We start from the raw sequence: 23,140 nt of genomic DNA, 5'->3' as shown, positions 1-23,140 counted from the left end.
GCCAGCCATCCTGATACCTTAGCAGCGCCATCCAAGGGTTTTGATAAAGCCGAGACTCGTTTCCGTACGCGATTTGAGCATCGAATGGTGATCCACAATTTTGTAGATCAAGTAACTCCTCTCGCCTTCTCCTCACTTTTTCGCAGCAAACCGTATATACCTGACGACAGAGCACGATCAACAATGTTGAATCACGTGACTTAAGAACAGTGTATCTGCAATATCCTTTATGGTGAAGATACACTTTCTTCGCATTCGGTTAAATACTTACATTATTAGTACCAACTTCGGGGTTTTTGCATACCCGACTGTGAAGATCTTCCATTAGGCTCTCAGGCCACATATCCGGCCTATTGAGTTTTGGAGCAAAGTGATCACACTTGCGAATGTCGATACACTCGTACCCGTCGTCGCACTTATTGTCTGCTGAATGAAACGGAACCGATTTATCAGTGGTTGCGAACAGCAAACCAATTGACTCTCACCTGCTAAACCTGTGTGGTAGGCGGTGATCAGCAACAGCCAGAATAGAAGCTTTGTCGATTCCATGACTTTGCGCTTTTTGAGTAATGTACTTACTACTTACGTACTACTTTTTCGTAGGCCGCTTTCAATATGAATGAGCGGATTTTTCAGGGTGGGGCCGTATTTATTGGTCCCGTTTAGTCTACTCCAACTAGCTGATGTTTTTGATAAAGATGTCAGCATGTTTGCTTCATAGGAAACATCATTGTATCGACCCATTGGTTGGTACACCAATGGTCTTTTGACCGTCAAATCCGGTTCCGGTTCCGGTTATCGCTGTGTGCTTCTAAGGTTGCAGTGGATTTATTACGATAAAGTTACAGCTTGGCCGGTTCGTTGTCAACAATTGTTACAGAAGTAGGCGTAAAATTCCGTAGAAAATTACTTTCCAATTGCCCTTTATTGTTCCGGGTATCCAACATGGAGTCTTCAACATGGATTCTCGCGGCAGATGGCTGATTTTGTTAGCTGGATCAGGTTTATCCCATGCTCGTAAATTTTCCGTTCGAGATCGAATTTTATTAAATAAACGTAAACGTATTAAATAAACGTCAAACGAGGCTGGCTTGAGGTTGAAAAATAAGAGGGATATTTTTATTTCGTCGCTTTTAAGAAATCGGTCTCATATTTTCAATATAAACTTTCACTGAACATTTTTTTTAGCATTATTTTTTTAGCATAATTTCTTCTTCTTTTATATCCGAATTTATTTTTGGTATGGAACTGTGTTTTTGTTTAGTATACGTGTGAATCTGGCTACGCAGAATGGATTATCCTTTTCTTCTTTTTACTGCGATCATAAGTTCCACGATTACGCGTTATCGCATTCACTGGCTAGTTCCCATACTTGGCCATGTGTCTGTCACATGTCTGAGCATGAATAACGCCAGGCTCACTTTACGCGTCGAATGTCACTTATCTATGTTTCTCGGGAAGCTACTTTCAATTACATATATCAACGTTCTCCTCACCGTCAGGTAATGATTCTGTTCCTTATCTTTTGTGGGGTTTGCTAGTTTCTTTGCGCACGCATTATGTTCATTTGGTTCAAGTTGATAAACATTACACATTTATTCACTCTTAAAAGCTGCGAAATGATCTTATTTTGATGATTCTCCTTTTTTTTTATTGGTATTCCTCTACAACTGTCGTCAACGTGATTTGTCTTTTCGGGAAGTCGGTGAGTGGTACATGATTGTTCATACGATCGCTAGTGCTTTTTCATATCTTCGCAAAATGGTTATGATGGCTTTAATGATGGCAGTCTAAAGCAGCATACCGCTGCAAACAGTGAGCACGTGCTGTACCGATCAGCATTGTCATAGGAACCATTACAACAAACATTTTCCATTGAGTCTGGCCTGCTAAATAGGAAGCTTCATCCGTTCTGTCACTCCTACTCTGCTAAAAGTCTGGGCGATCAGTCGCTAAATATAGCTTGAGCAGTTTCCGGAAAGTTTGAAGCAGAAGTATTTTCCAGTCGTCGTTTATGGTTGCGATTACCCATTAAGAGTGTACGGCAGGGGTTTTCTGGGCAGATGTGTTTTTGCCGTTTTTGAGGCCGAAACAGGTTTCTCCCAGATTCGCGTCAATTCCGTTCGGTGTGTTGACACAACGTTTGTAAAATGGGTCGATTTATTTGAGCAAACACGTGATTGAAAAATGTGTGGGATGTCATTTGAAGAAGTCGCATCAAATAAGAAGTAGACACTACTTGCAATCGATCTGTATGCGATGACTAACCTATTTCAGCTTGATTCTAGATACTGTATCATTATAATGACATGTTGCTAATTTCAAAATATTAGTCATTGCTATGGTAGAATGGTCAACGCGTGATTCATGTGTGTGATCTTTTCAAATTCTTAGTTGGACACCTCCACTTTCTGCAGCTTTTTATAAAAGTTCTGACAAGGAAACACCCTGTTGAATGATACGTAATTCTGAAAGAATGGGGATGCTTCAAATAAAAAGATCCAACCGAGAAACTACAAACTTAAAAATAATATAAAAAGATTAGTCTCATCATCTCATACGAATCATATTGGTTATCAAAGCTTGATCATTAAAAAACGAAATAAGGGTTCGAGAGGGGGTCCCCCCTTCCCATGTTGATAATTTTAATAGTTATATTTTTTTTTCAAAGTATTAATTCTTTCATGCACTGTTTGATCTAGTTACTGTTAGGAATTAAACACAAGACAATATAACTCTACTTTTTTTTATTAAACTTTATATATCAACTTTACTGTTAAGCCGATTTATAGTAATTAAAACAACAAGGTTTTACTTTTTATAAATGTTTTTTCATAGTTGTATTTAATATATTATGTTGAGGTTTTTTTTAATGGCAATGCGATGAACGCAGGATTATTTTCCGCAATCAGTTAGTCCGTCCCTTCAGTTCTTTTCTCGCCCCCGTGCTAGTGTCTGGCACCTCAGGCTTCCTATCTAATATCCAGTCGATGTAGCTTTCCACACGGGTGTACACGCCCGGGGCTGATTTCTTGCCGCATGAATTCAATCCATAAGACACAACCCCGTACTGCACGAATCGCGCACTAACGCTCACCGATTTCAGCGGTCCACCGGAGTCCCCGACACAATTGTCCGACAGAGCCCTGGCACCGATGGCGCACACCTGTGTGTCGAAGAGGCGCATGTACTTGTCTTCCTCGTGCAGCCGCGTTAGGCATTCATCGTTGGGCATTAGGTTCAATTCGGTGAACTGAAGCTTGTTGGAGGAAATGGCATTCTGTGTCGATCCCCAGCCGGCCACGTAGTAAGTGGACAGTTTCGTCTGCATCGCAGGCGCCACCGGAAGACAGATTGGGACGACACCTGATGAATAAATGAAGGTCCATTTTTTATTGTTGTTACTTCCCTCTGCGTGTCCGTACTTACTTTCGTGCAGAGTTGCTGGTCGGGCAAGCCGTAAGAGCGCGATGTCATTCACCCTTCGCCGGACGCTGTACTCCTCATGGATGATGACACGTTCGACTGTGATGTCCTGAGGTTCGGGAGCACACACCTCTTGCCGAAGGTCGCAGTCGATCGCTTGGTTCAGCTCCAACTCTCCCAGACGCACGTAGTCACTGTGAAGAGAGCGTTCAAGGTAACAGTCTGTGAGCTAACCGCAAAAGAGGACGAATCCGTGTAGATGGCACATACATAGCCCTATGGTGCACGCAGTGTGCTGCCGTCAGGACATATCGTTCGTTGATCAATGTACCGCCACAGATCCAATGGCCACGGCTACGCAGCAACGCCATCCAGGGAAATTGAAAAAGCCTTGCATTTTTACCGAACGCGATTCGATCATCTGAGTACGCACCACATCGATCTAGATCAAGGAGGTCTAGTCTAGTCTTTAATCCTCTCGCGGGTGGACAACACACTTTAAAAACCTGCCGGAAATGAGTACCACACTAAGTCATCATGATGAAGATTAGATTTTTCAGTGGTACTTACATTCACACCATTTATTGACTCCCGCTGGCAGACCCGTGTTCGAAAGTCTTCCTTGAGCATAGCGGACCATTTGCTTGGCTCGGTGTGGTACGGACCAAAACGGTCACAGTTACGAATGTCGATGCAAGTATCTCCATTGCTGCACCTGTTGAACACTAGTGAGAGACACAAGTGGTAAACGGAAGAAATAACGCAGAGGCCATCATACTCAAATTATTTTACTTACTTGCCGCAGCAGTTTGGCAGGCGACGATCGCCAACAGTGACAACGCCAGACCGGTAGATTGCATTGTGCAGCGTTCACGCGATGATCTTCGAAATGAACGGTTCAAGCTATAGTGAGACGTTGTGGTAAACTGCCGGTTGTTTATATAAGCGAATGATCACACCCCCCCAACCGGGGGTTGGTGTCTATCTTCAGACCTCTCGATGGGTGTGTGTGTGTAATTGAATAGGGGAGTTTTAAGGGCACAACTTGTTAGACGGCCTAATGTGTGTTTGTGTCCGTTATTTATGCGAGGGGAATTCCTCTATAACTACCAGCTAGAGGCCTGTTTGAAGGCGCGATTTTATGACGTCTCTTTTATGAGAAATGAAATACACCCAAACCTTTACGAAGCGAGGGGAACATCATGAATATCGCGATCATGTTTTGTCATGTGTTTGGGGGAAGGACATCCTTTGAAGGGAGTATTCCATTTTTCGGATCATTAATGAGAATTTTTAAGTATTCATTTAAAATGCACATTGAAGATTTATGATTTAAGAAAAATTGAAACACTGACACAATTTAAAAATGAATACCAGGCTACTTCGATATTATTGTGTTTTGTCGTTGTTTGCTGTTGTCTGACACACCACACTACTTAGACCTAATTTGATTGTACCTGTTCCGCTTTAAAAAACTTCATCCAGTGTTTTCTTTGTGAAATGCTACCTCAGGGCTCCAATTTTCCTAAAATCCAATCGATATAGCTTTCCACCCGAGTGTACACGCCCGGGGCTGACTTTTTACCGCAGGACGCTAGACCAAACGATACCACTCCGTACTGGACGATCCGGGCGTTCTTGCTTATGGTTTTCAACGGTCCACCAGAGTCACCGACGCAGTTATCCGACAATGCCCTCGCACCGATGGCGCACACCTGTGTGTCGTAGAGGCGCACGCTACCGACTTCTTCTTGTAGTCGCTTTAGACAATCATCCTTGGTCATCACGTTCACCAAAGTGAAGCGGAGCTTGTCGGAGAACAGTGCATTTTCCGTAGATCCCCAACCGGCCACAAGGAATGTCGAATGTACCGTTTGCATGGCAGGCGTTACTGGGAGACAGATTGGGACGACACCTTGTGCGAAAACGAAACACAGTCAAGCGACATGCTTTCTACACTCCCGGATGATAGCATACGAGTTCTCGATACTTACTATCATTCAATAAGGCAGGTTGGGCTAAACGAAGCAGCGCGATATCGTTCACTTTTCGACGACTATTGTATTCCTCGTGCATGATAACACGTTCGACAGCAATATCTTGAGGTTCGGCAGCACAAAAATCGTCCAGCCCGTCACAGTCGATCGTTTGGTTGAGGTCTAACTCTCCCAGACGTACGTAATCTCTGTGGAGAAAAATCGATCGGTAACATTCTTTCGTTCGACCCAAATCTAAAGGTATGGGGGGTTTTGTAAGGTTAAAGGTACTTACAGTTCTCTATTTCTCACGCAGTGCGCCGCCGTCAGGACATATCTTTCGTTGATCAGCGTCCCACCACAGATCCAAAGTCCGCTGCTACGCAGCAAGGCCATCCAAGGAAACTGCAACAGCCTTGCAGTATATCCTCCTGAGATTCGATCTTCCGAGCTAATACCACACCCGTCCAAATCGAGCAGCTCTATTCCCCGTTTGGAGGGGCAGCAAACTCTATGAACCTACAGAAGAATTGGATTCCATCAATACAGATTGGTTATCAGCCCAAAAAAACAGTTGAAGTGATCTCGGCTATTTCGTAGCACGTCAACTAGCGAAAACGAAATTTACTCGATCCCGCACATTTAATACTATTTGCGTACTTTCGTCACAATCAGATCAATAAATTCAAAATGTTACTCACAAACACACCCTGCACTGATTCACGCTCGCAGATTCGGCTGCGGTATTCATTTTTAAGGCTTTCTGTCCATTTGCTAGGTACAGTGTGGTGTGGACCAAACAAATCGCACTGGCGAATGTCGATGCATGCGTCTCCATTGTGGCATTCGTTGTATTCTAAAAGAGATTTCGTGAATCTTATATGTTGTGTAAAGCAAAAGGGTAGCAAATACTTACTTTCTACCACCGCCTGACAGGAAACGATCGCCAACAACCACAACACTGAACTGATTGAATACATTTGCACCGCGTTCCTTCGGGATGATGGTACCGGCTTGATCGATGATTCTCGCGAACGACGCTTGCGGATGTAATGATCGATCCCGGAGGGCACCTCGGTATTTTATTGCCGACCTTCCATCTCTCCTGCAGATAGGGGCCTATGTATGATCAGCATACAAAGCATTATGAGTCGCTTTTTATGACGTCACACAGCCAGACTGTGGTCTGGTGGTGTGCAGCCCGTGACCACCAATACACAAGAGAAACAGTTAATTGAATACCGGCGGCGGCGCCACTTCCACCGACATTAAAGGTGAAGGTTTATTAACCGGCAACACAGATTGATGCCTGCTAAATGGTTGTACCATCAGTAGCTGGCTACCACTCTTCACCGTGGTAGGGATGCTACCGATTTGGGTGATTTGTTTTGACGGAGAGGGGGGTTATCTGTAATGTTTTGTCGCGCAAGGAGTGTTTCAAAGAATTGGGTTTCCCTGAAGGCGCGGAGAGGGTGACATGATCGTGCTAACTATCGCACAACAAACCACAAAAACGAAGAACCATAACCAAAAGAAGGGACTGTTTCTCTTTTTTGTTGCCAACAATTTTCAACACATCAAATGTAGCCACGATTTCATTATGGTTTATAATCATTCAGATGATGCCGGGTGTGGAGACATGTGGATAAAATTTGAAAACAAAAAGGAATTTTCGGGTTTTGTGCCTGTTGGCTATACGGCTTTCCCTAATATAGCGGTATTCCCATGGCATAGCATCCAGGGCGTAACGGCAAGGAAGGAACGAGCTAAGATGCATCATACATACCACACTTAACAACCATTTAAGTAAATTCCCTTGCAAGATTCTCGTTCTCAAATGTTCTTACAACAACTTTGTTTCTGTTTTGTTTTTTTAGGTTAGTCATCGCTTAAAGGGGAATCCTTGGTGTGACAAATATGTGGGATCCTACCCACATTGCATGAGAATGCTTCTTTCTTGTGAAATGCAATATATTTGTTTATAACATTTTTATGAGTTTATAAGAATGTAAAACGATTGTTGGATAAGATAACATGTGTTTTTTTTCTCAAGAAATTTTTTTTTGAACGAAAAGGCTGAATACACTTTGTGTTGTGTAAATTGCTGGAATTGTACTACAATTTGATGAGTGCACACCTCAGTCCTCCAGTTTATCCACTATCCAGTCGATAAAGCTTTCCACTCTGGTGTATACGCCAGCGTTTGACTGTTTTCCGCAGGCGCTCAAGCCAAACGACACCACTCCGTACTGCACGAGGCGTCCATTTTTGCCAAGCGATTTAAGTGGTCCACCAGTATCGGCGGAACAATAATCCGAATGGTTATTCACGCTCCTGGCGCATACCTGTGTATCGGAAATTTGTACCAAATGATCCTCTTTGCGTATCTGCATCTGGCATTCATCCTTCGGTACCAGGATCAGTTTTGTATGATGCAGTACGTTGGAATGCTTTTTATATTCCCTAGTACCCCATCCGGCTACGTAATATGTCGCCACTGCTGGCTCCATTTCGGGCGTCACCGGAAGACAGATAGGGATCACATCTGAGGGAAAATGGAGCATGGAACATGGGTCAGTGCAACGCCATCTACCTGGCCGGAAACGTACTTTCGTTCTCGGTTGCTGCATGGACAAGCCGTAGCAGCGCGATATCGTTCACTTTTCGTCGGACGCTGTATTCCTCATGGATGATAGTACTCTCGATGGCAATATCTTGCGGGATCGGGGCACATTCTGCCCTCGGGAAGCAATCGATCGGTTGGTTGAGATCGAACTCACCCAACCGCACAATATCGCTGTAAAGAATGAAAATTCAATTCGGAATGTGCGATCAAAGGAACGGTTTTGGTATCCTTACATCGTCGTATCTTTGACACATTGTGCGGCCGTAAGCACGTATCGAACGTTGATCAGCGTACCGCCACAAATCCACGAACCATAACTACGTAGCAACGCCATCCAAGGAAATTGGAACAGCACAGTAATCGCGACTCGATCCTCGGAATACACGCCACAACCCTGCAGATCGAGCAGATCTATTCTTCTTCGCCACTCTCTCGCCGGTGGAGTCGTCGAAGACTTAGGGCAGCACACTTTGAACACCTGTTGAGATAACGATGGTGATACTTCGAAAGAATCTTCGCGCTGTACTGAAGTGTTCTCACATTTCCACCGTTGGTTGACGCCTCTTTCGCACAGAACCGTGTCATGAATGTATCCTTAAGGCTTGCGTTCCATCTGGCTGGCATAGTGTGATATGGAGCAAACAAATCACACCGACGAATGTCGATACAGGGTTCTGCACTGCTGCAACTGTTGTACATTCGTTGTTGATCTTTATAAAGCAAAAAAACAGCAATGAAACCTTTGGATGATGGAAACAAATGCCATCACATACTTGTCAACACGATCTGAATGAAGAGGATCATCGTCCACAGGGAAAACACTAGAGGAATAGAATCCATAGTGAAACGATCTGAAGTGATGGCACGAACTTGAAGGAAGATACACTCAATGTTCAATGTTTCTGGTTGTTGTGTGCGATAGCGCGAGATTGACACCGGTTTTCTATAATCAAATTCTCACACCTCCATATTCAAAAACGTTGCTCATAAGGGATCGAGAGATAATTTTGTCATCTCTCTCCACGGAAAGGTTTCCGCTTCAGATTTGGACCGCTTTTGGTTGGTTCAGTTTTGTTTGACAGTGAACTTTCAAATTTGGTCGCGAAAGGAGCGTTTCCGAGAACTGGTTTTCTCACCGCACGTGGAAAGAACTGGAATCGTAAGATGAACCAAACTAAAAGAAGAGACCGGTATGAAGTCCCACTATAAACTAGAACAATCTAAAGTCGCTCTTTTTTCTTACTACAGTTTTGTATAATTTAAAAAGCATAAATCGTTGCTCTTGGCCGCTGTTCAGTTGATGGCTTTTAATTGCTCAGATAAGGCCGAAGAGCGAAAGAACGGGATGACAAAATGAAAAAGAATTAGAATTTCGGGGTTTCTGCCAGTGGTATGGGAATTTCCTAATAAAAAGAAGCGATATATCCATGCAGAGCATCGTCGAGCTTCATGACAACGACCTCACTAAGAACCGCTGTACATGCCACACGTTGAAACTATCAAACTAAATTCGCATTGGAAGCCTACGGTTGTTTAATGTTCTTACAAGAACCTTATTTCTTTCCTGTTCTTTATATTAGTCATCATGGAAACGGGTATTCCCTTGTATGACGAATACCTGCGATCCTCTTCATATTGGAAGTGAATCCCATTTCTAGCGAAAGAGCACCGTCCACTTCATTTGCACCCATGAGGGGATGTATAGGGTGTGAAAATATACGGTTGTGCAGAGAATGACGTTATTATTTCCATTCAGCATATGTACAGCGAACTGATTGGAACGTTCTAATGAAGTTTGCAAATTGTATTGTAATAGCTAACAATATTTAAAATTACTGTTACTGTTATTTTGGATTTGAAGAAAACAAAAACATGTAATTTTTGTTCTTATATCTTCCAGAGTATTTTTATTTGAACGATAGAGGCAGAATGCCTTTTTGTGAATTGCATCATCACGTCGTACAGTTTGAAAATGCCGGTTCGAGCTGGATACTGCTAAGTATCAAAGAATAAGTACAATCCTATGCGTACTTCTCAGTCCTCCAGTTTATCCAGAATCCAGTCGATGTAGCTCTCAATTCTGGTGTACACGCCGACGCCGGACTGTTTGCCGCAGGTCCTCAAGCCATACGACACCACTCCGTACTGCACGAAGCGTGCATTGTTGCTGAGCGTCTTCAGTGGTCCACCGGAGTCGCCGGAGCAATTATCCGAAAGGTTTTGTTCGCCCCTTGCGCATATCTGGGTGTCGACGACTTTCACGTAGCGATCCTCCTTCGCGATCGCCGTTTGGCACTCATCCTTCGGTACCAGAACCAGTTTAGTGAACAGCAGTACATCGGAATGAGTTTGATTTTCGGTGGTACCCCAACCGGCGACGAAGAAAAATTTAATTGCCGTCTGCTGCAGCTCGGGCGTCACCGGAAGGCAGATAGGTATCACATCTGTGGGAAAAGCAAAACATGGGTTAGTTACCAATATGTTCACTCGTTGGAGTCGTAGATACGCACTTTCGTTCTTCGTTGCATCCCGGGCTAGCCGTAGTAGGGCGATATCGTTCATTTTGCGCCGAGCGCTGTATTGCTCGTGAATGATGGTACGCTCGATACGAATGTCTTGCGGAGGTGGAGCACAGGCATCCTCCCGCGGGTCACAATCCGTTGTTTGGGATAGGTCATACTCTCCCAAGCGCACGGAATCACTGTAAAGGATGAGAACTTTATGCTATGTCTACGATCAAGGAAGGCGATGGTTGCTTACACCGTCGTATCTTTCACACAGTGTGCGGCCGTAAGAACGTATCGATCGTTGATCAGCGTGCCGCCACATATCCACGCTCCGTTGCTACGGAGCAGCGCCATCCAAGGGTATTGGAACAGCCTTGTTTTATTTCCATGCGCGATTCGATCCTCGGAGTACGGTCCACAGCCCTGCAGATCGAGCAGATCTATCCTTCTTCGTAATGCTCTGGTCGGTTGAGTCACCGAAGACTTTGGGCAGCACACTTTGAACAGCTGATGATGGTAGAGAGGATGGAAAGAACAATCAAACAAAACGTTTTTTGCACGATGGCCACACTTCCAGTGTGCTGCACTAAAGGGTTCTCACATTTCCACCACTTGGAGACGCCTCCCTCTTACAGTACCGAGCCATGAAGGTATCCTTAAGACCCGGGCTCCACTTAGAGGGCATAGTGTGGTACGGAGCGAACAAGTCACACTGACTAATATCCGTACAGGGTTCGGCACTGCTGCATGCTCTCGGCATTAGTTGTTGATCTAAATAACACGAAATAATAATGTTACCTATTGCTTTCAGAAATCACGCACAACGGTATTTTACATACTTGACAACACGATCTGACCGAAGACGATCGTCAACAACGAAAACACTAGCGTTGTAGGATGCATTGCAAAGCGATCTGAAAGGATGATGGCACCAGCTTCAAGGAAGATCTGCGCGATCACTGTTTGAGGTTGTTGTATGTGATGGCGCGAGGTCGCGCACTGGTCTTTTATAATCAAATGCTCACGCCTCCACCGAGTCACACGCCTACAAATTCACTGCTCACATACGCGATCGACTGGATTCCGTATTGTTGGCGTTGAACATAAACGCTAGACGCTGTTATGTGTGTATCGGTAGCGTGATTGAGGGGAGTTACTGGCCACACTGCACTCACATACATTCACGCGCGTTAAGGAAGGGACAGTCACGTCACATTTACGACACGCGACAGTATACCGAAGCTTCTCACGGCGGCGGGACTGATCGGCGGCAGCACGGAGATGATGTGTTCACCTATTAGTTTGTCGCGTGCCCAACCGAGAGTGAGGCTCGCCAACCTTCGACACAACAGTGTCTCGCGAACGACACAAGAGCCGTGTTAGGCTCACACGACACAGACCTGCTCCGGCCGATCGAGACGGGTTCGGTGTCCGTCTCGCTGAAGATTGCTCATTCAACTGATCGGCCGTGTGAGAAACGCATGTTTTAAAGACTCCGAGCCCCCATCCTAGCAGCCGTGCCCCGGGGGTGGGTTTTTGTGCCGGCCTCTGCCCTGAACTCCTCGCAGTCCACTGCGATGCATGCCGACCCCGGTCTCCGCCGTATGAATTCCCTTGAAGCTGTTACCACGGATTTATCGCGCTCTCTATCGTGTTGCTTCCACGTTTGGTTTCGCCGCTCGATCGTATCATCGTATGCTCTTTCCTTTTCTTGCCGACTCGCCATGCGGCCCTCTTGTGCTGCCCACTCTTCACCAGGCGAAGCCACGAGGTTTGATGTCACGGCATGGTAAATGGATTATTTTTACCACACCCGGGAAGTTGCTGGCGATGGCACAAGGCTATCGTGTGCCGGGCGTAAACAGGTTTGACAACCATAAGAAAGATTCTTTTTAACCGTGTCTGTCTTGTTTGTTATTTCAGCCGGCCGCAAGTCCAGTGAAAAAAGTGGCCCCTTGGAAAGACCGAAAAATAACAAGTTGCTGGGTTCGTTCTTCGCTTCCTTTTTTTTCTGCGCGGCCACAGTGATGCCAGTAAATGGACATTTTTGTCGTTGTTGTAGTACGCGTATGGTCACTTTCTCCCATGCAACGAAGAGTCAACAGGAAGGTTCCTCCGTGGACGGAAAGGTTGCATCCGGAGGTCAGCGTAAAGTGTGCTTATCAGCTCTTGTTTGTTACGTCTTGAGCCAGATAGTCGCCGTCCTTCAACTCGCCTGTTGACGGTTGAAAACTTTTGACATTTACGTGCTGGTTGAAAAGTCTTTCTTGAGGCTATTTATAGACCGAATAATGAAACCGCTTCAAGTCGTCAAGCGATAAAAAAGGCTCTGAAAGAATCAATATTAATTTAAAGATGTTTCCGCTTGAATGAACCACAGGAACCGGTCGCCTGGTTGGTACGTACCCAATGCAGCAGCATGCAAATGTTTCTCATTCGAAACTCATCGATAACTGGTAAGCTTTTAATGCATTCCACAATTCTGTGTCAAAACTTGTTCGTCGGCAGCTTGTCAAAGAGGAGTCACCTTTATGTAATCGTTGGCGTTAATTGCGTCTGAATGAATGATATTTTTTAATTGGGCTTATGTAATCGGGATTAAATTATCGGAACAGAGGAATTGCAGAGAGAAGAGCTTGGCGTACTGATACAATGAAATAGTGTAACTGTGAACCTTATGACGATGGTTTTAGCACTAATAGTGTTAATAAACGCCGAAATCGATCAGGTAATCGATACACCTTTCCTACCTGAACCCATCGATGGAGACGCCTGGTACATCGTACGAATCAGTGTCAAATGCAAATACTTCTTCAATTAGCGACCGGAGTTGGATGAGGAAGAAATCAAACTGGATTGCCTCACATTTGGTCACTTGACCTAATGGGATTGTTAGTTGTCCTTACGTTTTAGCGATTTTTTCCAACCTTACTTGTTATCTAGAGCTAAGAATTAGGGTTTTATGGTTTATAGGATTATCTATTAGAAAGCGTAACGGGTAATTAAATCGTATCATCACGTTTTCATTCCTACAAAATGTACAAACAAAGTGATAGAGATAATGTAAACTTCTTCAAGCAACAAACGGTTTTATTCACTTACCCATCAAAGGCACAAAGCCTCAAAGCTGCAAAATCCCGAACGTTAATTGATAAATCGAAAAGTGTTATCGAAAACAACAGCACCCAATACATCGATGCCGATGAATCATTCCGTGTCCATAGCCAAAGGCGCTAACGAAATGAAGAAATTTGCAGTAGCAGGTGCGGAAGAGCCGCGCGGGTTTTTCCCCGGTTGCATCGTCGCTGCCGATTGAACGTACTTCCCATCGTGGGTTTTCTCTGTCATCGGCTTTACGCACCCCTTCCTCCGCCCTATTCTGGTTGGTACTGGAATGGCGAGACTGTATATTTACGGTGCAAAATCCCACACGCGTAAGCAGTCGCGAACGACGACTTCTTCGCATTCGGACAAACCAGTTTTTTCGGTAGCTATCTACGATCGTCCGTACGCGGCCATGGAGGAGGCGCTCACAAGGGTTGTTTTGAAAACAAATACCTCGATCGACCAACCGATCGGCGCACTTCTCCCTGTATGATCATAGCTGTGGTGGCGAGGAGGAAGAAGAGGGGTAGAGTATCACACACTTACACATCTGTCCGCCACCGTCCGGGTGGGGAGATAACCTCTCGGGAATCGCTGCCGATGGACGCGAACGGGCGAGGGTATGGGTAGACCCGCGAATATGTAAATTAACGACACCCGTCGACCAAACGGCAGTAGTTGCTTGAAGGCAGCCGCAGCAGCAGCAACACCGTAATCGCTGTCCGAACGTTCGACGGTTCGGATCGTGTATGTTCTACGTAAACTAGTCTCTCGAGTCATTGTAGGCTGCAGACGTTCGGTTAGTGATCAAGCGAGTAAGAATAGGTTTATTGGGTTCAGCATCGCTTCGGAGTGTAATACGATCCTTATTCCCTAGGAAACCGGTGAAGTGATCCTCGTGACCGTGCACGGATTTGCTGATCGACAGGAGCTAACGAAACAAACGGATCCATCCAGTGGACAAGGGGAACAAAGAGAAGAAGATCTACTATAGCACGCGCACAGGCACACACATTCACACAGTGCCACACAGTGTATTCCAGTGTCTGGTTCGAGATCTGGTCGGTGTCCGGTCGCGCTTCGGTAGTAACTATAAAAGAACGCACCCGAACGCGGACCGATCAGTTCAGTCAGTGTGTGTAAGGGCGATCGTGCATAGAGGCGAGTGATAGCGACCGCATTGTGACTGGTTCTCCGGAGGTTCAGAACTTGTTTCTGCTGTAAACGGACCCTAGACCCCCTCCTCACCCGTAGTGATGATGATAAGGTGTACGGTTAAAGCGCCCGTCCTGGTGACGCTGGTGCTTGTTAGCACGGTGCTGATGCAAGTTACACCAGGTGCAGGACAGTGGGCCGGGCAGCCAGTAAACCGGCGACCGGTGCTGCAACCGGTTGAAGTTCCAGTGCAGCAACTAAATACTAGACCTGTGCAGAGAGTGGCGCAGGCACCCGTAGGTACCCCGCAGGCACCGGCAGGACCGCGTCCGTTCGTGTACAACCCGGCGTCGGCCGCCGTGACAGAGTTGGCCCGTTTCATTGGGCGCATCCTGGGGCAGAAGAATAAGGCGGCCGTCTTCTCGCCGGTCAGCATCGCTAGTGCTCTCTCGCTGTTGTTAATTGGGGCGAACCGGGAGACCAAGCAGGAGCTGATACGAGTGCTTGGGTTCCAGCGTTACTCGAACAACCTCGACACCATCCACCAGCTGTACAGCGACATGCTGAACGACCTGGCGCGGACGGAGTTTAGCTTGACGCCACCTCGCTGGCGCACGTCTAATCCTTGCTACGACGACGATGACGATGATGGTGGCGACGAGGGCGAGGGCTACCCGAAACCGACCAAGGATACGGTCCGCGTTACGAATGCGGTGTTTGTGCGCGAGGGGCTACGGTTGAGCGACAACTTCCTCTGGTCTACCGGTCGGTACTACAACAGCACCGCGGCAAACGTACCGTTTGCATCGGACCCGGATCGGGCGGCGCAGTACATCAACGCCTGGGCCGACCGGAGCACCGAGGGCAAGATCCGTGACATTGTGTCGGCGCAGGTCGCGGCCGAGTCGGAGATGATCGTCGCCAGTGCACTGTACTTCAAAGGGCTCTGGTCGGAGCCGTTCGAGAAGCAGGCGACCGAAATGAAGCCGTTCTATACTGATGGCCACGAGCGGCCCAGCAAGCAGGTCCCAACAATGATCACCGTCGGTTGCTTCCCGTACTACGACGCGCAGAAATACGACGCCAAGGTCATCGGCCTTTCCTACCAGGGCAACCAATCGGCGCTCTACATCCTCATGCCGAACAACTCGACGAGGTCGCGTATGATCGAGTTTCAGGCTAACCTGACGCCAGCCATGATCGGTGAGATGGTACAGAGCATGACCATGCGCAAGATGTACCTGCAGCTGCCGAAGATGTCGATTACCAATACGATCAATTTGCGTGACGTGCTGCAGCAGCTCGGTGTGCGCACGCTGTTCAACCGTGGCCAGAGTGACCTCTCCGAAATGGTTGCACGTCCTACCCCGATCGACCTGTTCGCGACGCGCCTCGATGCTGATTCTTCGGGGTCTTTCGTCTTTCCGCTCGACAATGCGGACCCAGAGCCGACCGACAGTCGAAGGCGCGGAAGTGACAGCCTCAATATCAACGTAGAGAGTGCAGTTGGCCAGGACACTCGGGTGCCACAGTCGCAGTTACACGTCAGTGAGTTCATTCATCGCGTCGAGTTAGACATCAACGAGAAAGGAACCGAGGGTGGCGCCATCACGACGTCCACCGTCTTCCGGGCGCTCCCATCGATCCACGTCCGAATCGATGCACCCTTCCTGCTGCTGCTCGGTCACGACGAAACCCGACTGCCGCTGTTCTATGGATCAATCTTCGACCCAACGCCCTAACCAGACAACGTGACAAAGGATCTTTTACTGTGTCAAGGCAGCAGGGCGCCCAGGACGCTCCGGGAATCTACGACCGAGATCGTATTTTATATTATTACTTTTAACCGTTAAAAACAATATGGGGCGATTCCGTTCCTAGTGAAGGCATTTTATTCGTATGTACATTCTTATGACTGCGCCTTTGGTTCGCAAATATTGAAGCTGTGCAAGCTAAAAATGAACTGCGTGCAAACGGACGTGTAATCAATCGTGTGTGGTTTTAGTCCATAGTACCAAGTAAGCCAATAAAATTACTACGTCGTGTATACAAGACCTACTCCTGCTGCGTGGTTGTGCCGTTTGTGTTCGGTGACTTTATTCCATTTAGATGGCAGTTTCATCATAGTCGCGAATGTGCCGTGGGATTGAAATTGCCGTATTACCATATTGGGAAGTACCCTTTTCCCGCGTACGCACTGCATTTATTGTTGTCATCGGTTGTTTGCGTCGTTCGCGAATTCCTAGGGGAAGTTGGAATAGTGGAAGTACGCGGAATGTTTTGGATTATTTTTCAAAGCACTGCAATACACTCATTTCGTTTAGTATTTCGTGCTGGTTTAGCACATCCAAAATGCAGAAAAACAAAGCTAAAACAATAAAAATCTTTCATATTCGCTTTACATTAATTTTTTTTGCAAACAATTCACCAAAAAAGGGCAAATTCATATAAAAAGTTTAGTACTATTGTTCTAATTCACGTACAGATTTAATGCCGTGAAGTATGCAACAGTATGTGCAGCGCAATAAAAAGAAAGAGGTAATATAACAGATTCAAACTACGTCATTAAATCAACTGAAGCTGTTATACAAAGTACATATGCATGAATTACATTATTTTTGGTACAGTTTTGAGCAACAAATGCTATGGAAAGTAAAATATAACGTTAAACACAAGTACAAGTAACCGTACTGTACCTCGACCCTACTACCAATGAGGAAATAGAACTAATCTGCACATTGAAACAACATAAGATACTAAGTTATCCAATCTAAACTAAAGGTGTTAACAACAAAGCATTACTAGTTCTCTTTCTTTTATGAGGACACGAAAGGAGACATGCCGTCGAAAAGTAGATACGAACAGTTAGTAAAGGAAATTCTATCGAATCGCTTTCCGACCGTTATGATTGTCGGGTTGAAGCTTGAATTTTATTCGTCATTAGGAAATGTGTATCAAATAAAAAAAGAGATCATCTTGGCATGATTTGGAAAGGGAGGAAATTGTTTGTCTCTTAATCATCACATACATTTTCTTAGATTTTCTCCAGAATGAGTACAATTGGTTGTTATTTTACGCATTCTAATAGGTCTTACCTTTGATCGTCCGCGCATTAGCGGCCATTAGGACTCAATTTGCCTTTAACGTTTTGCAAACAACGAATCAATTGTTCGGAGTTTGTCGCTTGGTTTACAATTATACAACGCTCTGACGCCGGGCAAAGGTTGAACTGAAATTGGTTTTAACGAGCTGCAACTGAGTCATGCAGGTACTCCGTGAACTTCGATCACGGAAAGTGGAAAGGGTGGTTTATGTGCTCATGTCTGCCGACGTCATTGTTATACGTCATCGATATGATGGGGATAGTATGAGACGAATCATTGTTCTTCACTATCGATAGAAACCCACCGATCGTGCACCACTCCTGTTTTTTGTTGCTCATTTTCTTCACCGTAGCCTGTCAGGATTTTATTTATCTTATTTTTAGGATCATAAAAGAGCATCGACTCCAGGAACGCTTACTCGTGATTGGCATCATCGCTGAAAGAAGTTGGATGCTGTTAGTTTTGGATTTCCCAACCATCTGATTCCGCTTATTTGCATAGCTTTTTATAAGTTGACTAATACTCGATGGTATATTAAATTCAAATGACGCTCACGATGACTTAGCAAGTTTTAAATTCCGTATATTTTCTATCATTTATTTTATTACTTATATTTTACAGTGTTCTATGAACATATAATGCATTCTTGCACTGAATTTCATGAGAGATAGATCACTTACATGAACTGAACAAACAATAAATTGTGTTTCCTACCGTCCTAGACACATCTAAAATCATTTCAATTAGAAGAAATTCAAATTAATTTAAAATTTTAAAGACTTATTAATTTTTTTTTTTTTAATGTTATGTTTTAGTAGAATTAATAATTATGTTAGCATATCGATATGTTGTCTGGTCTTCATCGTGCTGGTCTTAAATATACGATTGTCATTAAAAATCGGTTTTATACATTGGGCAACTTTAAGTTACCTTATGACCCACCAGTTACTCATTTTTAATCAGGCTTTTGGCAGTTCCACGAAGTTCGGCTTAACGGAGAATGCTTTATGGATATGTTTTCAATACCATTCACGTCTTTATTTTAACCACAAGTGTTTCTACATCTGCATTCCTCTGCCAAGTGACGAAGCGTCCACATGGTGTCGTACTGAATGCTGTACTTGTATATCTTGGAGGACTCATGGGTTTTCCTAGGCCTTTTAAATATAGGCCATTTCTGATAAAATGCTACATCCAGAAGTATCTTCATTGCATGAATCGTCGACAATAGTGAAAAGCAACAGCAGAAGGTTTAGAAGCAAGTTGGTCTGAACGAATTTTGGTTGACATGGTCCATGACCTAAAACACGATAACATTCATATCGGCCAACACCGTTCGACAGACTCATAAGTTTCGAGAGAAAAAGGTGGCGCAATTTGGTTTATCATGTGCAGTGAGGTTCATGAGTGACGAATATCAAACAATAATTTCACTTACTGAAACTCTGACGAAGGAACCGTAGAATTCTTATCTCCGTGCAAAGTGACATATTCGATTACACAGACGTACCGACATGTGCTTATCAAAAGTAAATAAACTGTGCTACCTTTGGAATACCTTTCAAATGATCTAACCGGATGCCTGCAGTGAAAACATAATTGCACGTACTACTTTTCTTCAGAATGACTAAAGCAAGCTATATGCCTACAGCAGTAAATGTTTGTTTTTCTTTACAAGCTTGAAATAGTTTTAAGTTAAAATGTGGTTTATGCATTCTTATTAATTTTAAATTCTCAATTAATCTCGAATTGTAGTTCTATTGCCCAAATGGCCCACGAGCTCGGGGGCATAATAAGGTCAAAAATTACCCATGATGCTATTCAAAGTAGTAGAGCATTATTCATCGCGACAACTTGGTAATAAACTTCTTAAACCATAAAATTGTGATCTCGTAAACGTAAAAGCGGCTTACCTTGATCTTGTACCTTGATATTTGCATATGTAAGCTATGGCACCCTCATGTCTCGAAGAGACACCAACTTAACTTCCTCGGGCATGATCAGTATTTATGATGAAGTGTCTTTCTTTTTGCTGTCAAAACCAACACGCTTCGTACGTGACCGATTCTCGTGAAGCAGCACCGTCGACCCCGAAAAGTTCAAGGGTGGTGCGATTGATCCAAAAGAGTCGCGTGTTGTTGCAGACCCATGCGAACTGTCTGGTCGATGATCCTTACGGGTTTTCCGGCGCCATAGGCTCAAATACATCGGCCCAGGTAGATCCCGGCCGGTTAGCGCCAAGGATGTCTACCTCGACTTAGTTCAGTTTGGTTTATCCCAACGAGACCGGCTATACGAGCTTATGCTTTGAAGATAAAACGAACGAAAAACTAAAACTATATTTTTGCAAAAGGTAACCCTTAACGGCTCAGTTAGATGCCATATGCCTCGGTATAAAACGCGTGTAGTATTTAGATCAACAAACATAAATTTGCAATGTCATACAATAAAAACTTTTTTAGCATTTATCTATCGCTGTTGAAAAGAACGTGCAACATTTGTACAATTTACTTAAAATTAGGTGCTAACAGTAATCGACAAAATTTGTCGTGTATAGCTTACACGAATTCGTCGATCAATATTTGGTTAGCCAATATCCAAAGTCCGCCATCTGGGACTATGAGTCATACCCAAGATGTGGGACCATGGCTCTGTTTATGGCTGCGAACGGTTTCCCATAGGAATTTTGTCAATCAAGGAAATGGGAAAAGCCTTTTCCCGTCAAAAGTAACATAAATCCTTACAACATACTGTGTCACGGATTTTCAAAATTATGTTATCAAACAGATTCGCGCGGAAGATGCGCGCTTTCGTGAGAGAGAAGTCGCTAGAACGAGACGACAGTCGAGTCTACGCGAACGTGGATACCTCATAAATATAGCTGTTTGCCGTGCCAGAGCATCATTCGCGGCCGCACGCTTAACCATAACGGACACGGTAACACATAGTGAAACCGCGCCACTACGCGAACGTTTTGATCTGTGCGCTTTGTGTGTTTGAAAATACGTTTAAAAGGGAGCTCCAACACATCATCCCATTTTGGATACGACCAATTGAGCCACGGTGAGTTAGAAGTGTGTGCTGTGCATTGGCATCTTGTTTTATCTAATCAACGCGATCGTGGTTGGTGCATCGGAAAGTCGAATAGAGAAAACCTTGGCATGCTTTTTTCCCGCGCTTTGTGAAAAAGGAGGGCCACACGCTAGAAGAGGCGCGAATCGTTGGTGCATTTTAAAATGTTCCGTGTTTTCCGCAGTGCAACCGTAATGCATCTGTAGAATGGAATCTTTTACTCTAGGAATGTTTTATCTTTTTGTGAGAAAGGGGGGCAACACGCTAGAAGATGCGCTAATCGTTGGTGCATTTTAAAATACTCTGTGTTTTCCGTAGTGCAATGCATCTGTAAAATGAAATCTTTTACTCTAGCGCTCTAGGCGGTATTGCTCAGTCGTGATCGAGATAGCGTGTTTGTGTTCTCGTTCGACGTTCTATATCAGTAGTGTGACGCGCAAAACGTTTTCATAGCAAACGCACCAACAATGGCGCCTACGGCTCCCGACAGATATATTGCAGTTTAAAGCTTCAAGCGATAAGGTTGTGGTTTTATGTGGCGAATGTTGTGAACCTGCGTCAGACTGCTACGAAATTGTGAGAACCAACGAGACAGATGGTAGTCCATAAATATTCTGCTAACGCAGTAAATCGCTCCTAATGGCAACTGGATACCACTCGGTAATAAATCTGTTCTGGTCTGCCGAAATGCGTCTGTTTGGTCTGGTCACGATGAGTCATAGCACGTGGCTCTAGCTGTTATCTACTTTTGAGATTCATCTTTAAATAAATCTATGAATTCAATTATAACCGATCACCAGTTTCAGGTGTTTACAGAAAAGAAAGCCTAGTAACATGGGTTTGGTAAAACGTCACCGGTATGTTTCGGCAAGTACTTGAATAATGAACCGGGTTTGGACCGGATGGTTTCGGAATCCAATTATGCGACCGGGATGCCAAAAGCACAGCAACGGTTTCTTGCCGGTACAAGGGAAAGCGTCAACAAAGCAAACTAAAGAAAACTGGTGACAATCCTATTTCCCCATTGTTCAGACTACTGCGATTGTAAAAAAAACAACAAAAACAATATGATTTAAAACACAAGCAAAAAGTATTCAGTATTCAGATACAGTGCGCTTTTTCCAGCGGCTTGGGAGAAACAGAAGGCCCTCCGGAAATCTATGTTTGCAAAACAATGGTCGTCACTAATGCCGATTCTCTCCACTGGAAACCCCAGGCGGAACCGCGACGAATTGTTTGGAAGATGTTTAATGTACGGACCTTGAACCGAGTTACAGATGGTGTGGTAAGCCGATTCGGTCGGGCATTAGCTGCTTCGCCGGCAAGAGAAGCTCCTCAATCACATTGTACGGCATGCTTCGACTTCTTTTTCGTCTACATCATGCTGGAAGGATCGATGAAGTGCGCAAATACGAAAACCAAATTATCTTTGCCGCGCGTCAAGTTCATTCGCAGGCCAACATTTCAGAGACAGTAATCACAAAAAGAGCAGCAAGCCATTTGCGTTGCCAGTGCACGTTTACCATGCTTTTTTTTTTACTATGTGGCCTACCTGACAACCTTTTCTCGAACAGCGTCTTCGTCAATCTCGAAATACCGTTTAAATTAGCGTGTTGATGTTGCTTTTGCAACGTATTGCGCATTCCACAACTTATAATTTTATGGATATACAGAAAACGGGTTAGATGATTTTATTCTGGTTGAGCAAGTTTTTATCACTTTCAACCGGTAATCGGTGTCGATTAGCATTTGAAGGAGGTATCATAAACACTGGATCGTAAATTATACCAACGTAAAATAACAAAAAACAATTTTAGGATAATACCAGGTACAAAAGCGTCATTCTAGAGCTCACCTCATCCAGATGAGGTCAGTTTAAATTTGGACCTTTTTGAGACTCTGAATCACGAGTAAAATGTCTTCTTTTAAAAACGATCAACTCATGATTCTCGGAAGGTTAAATATGGCTTACCGATGATGTATGTATGTATGAGAGCTCGCAGAAATGGAGATCGGTACAACGCCCTGGCAATGACGCCGTCTTGGTTTGTATTTAGCCGGCCATCCTCGTCAAACCAGGACTGTGTCCAGATGCGCCATGAATGTTAACAACATGAATGGTAAGCCACGGCTATCCACAAGCATGACTTGCCATATTCGTGCGGTTAA

General features: G+C 44.7%; 2 protein-coding genes across 2 annotated transcripts; one reads left to right on the top strand and one right to left on the bottom strand.

Moving 5' to 3' along the window:
* Positions 1–2,908: 2,908 nt before the first annotated feature.
* Positions 2,909–11,438, bottom strand: LOC131291456 (uncharacterized). Its single transcript, XM_058320702.1, is given in 18 exon segments — positions 2,909–3,366; positions 3,430–3,620; positions 3,697–3,932; positions 3,997–4,151; positions 4,223–4,352; positions 4,884–5,341; positions 5,421–5,611; positions 5,698–5,921; positions 6,104–6,258; positions 6,319–6,331; positions 7,748–7,947; positions 8,012–8,199; positions 8,262–8,345; positions 10,160–10,472; positions 10,539–10,729; positions 10,789–11,042; positions 11,137–11,306; positions 11,375–11,438. Coding segments are annotated over 18 exon segments (3,675 nt in total).
* Positions 11,439–14,896: 3,458 nt separating this feature from the next.
* Positions 14,897–16,537, top strand: LOC131291355 (serine protease inhibitor 28Dc-like). Its single transcript, XM_058320592.1, has one exon. It carries the CDS (start codon positions 14,897–14,899, stop codon positions 16,535–16,537), a length of 1,641 nt encoding a protein of 546 aa, XP_058176575.1.
* The last annotated feature ends 6,603 nt before the right edge of the window (positions 16,538–23,140 follow it).

Source organism: Anopheles ziemanni, chromosome 2, assembly GCF_943734765.1.
Source record: "Anopheles ziemanni chromosome 2, idAnoZiCoDA_A2_x.2, whole genome shotgun sequence".
NCBI classification, from domain to species: Eukaryota; Metazoa; Arthropoda; class Insecta; order Diptera; family Culicidae; genus Anopheles; species Anopheles ziemanni.
Note: the sequence above shows the minus strand (reverse complement) of the source record. Positions and strands in the feature narration are given on the sequence as shown.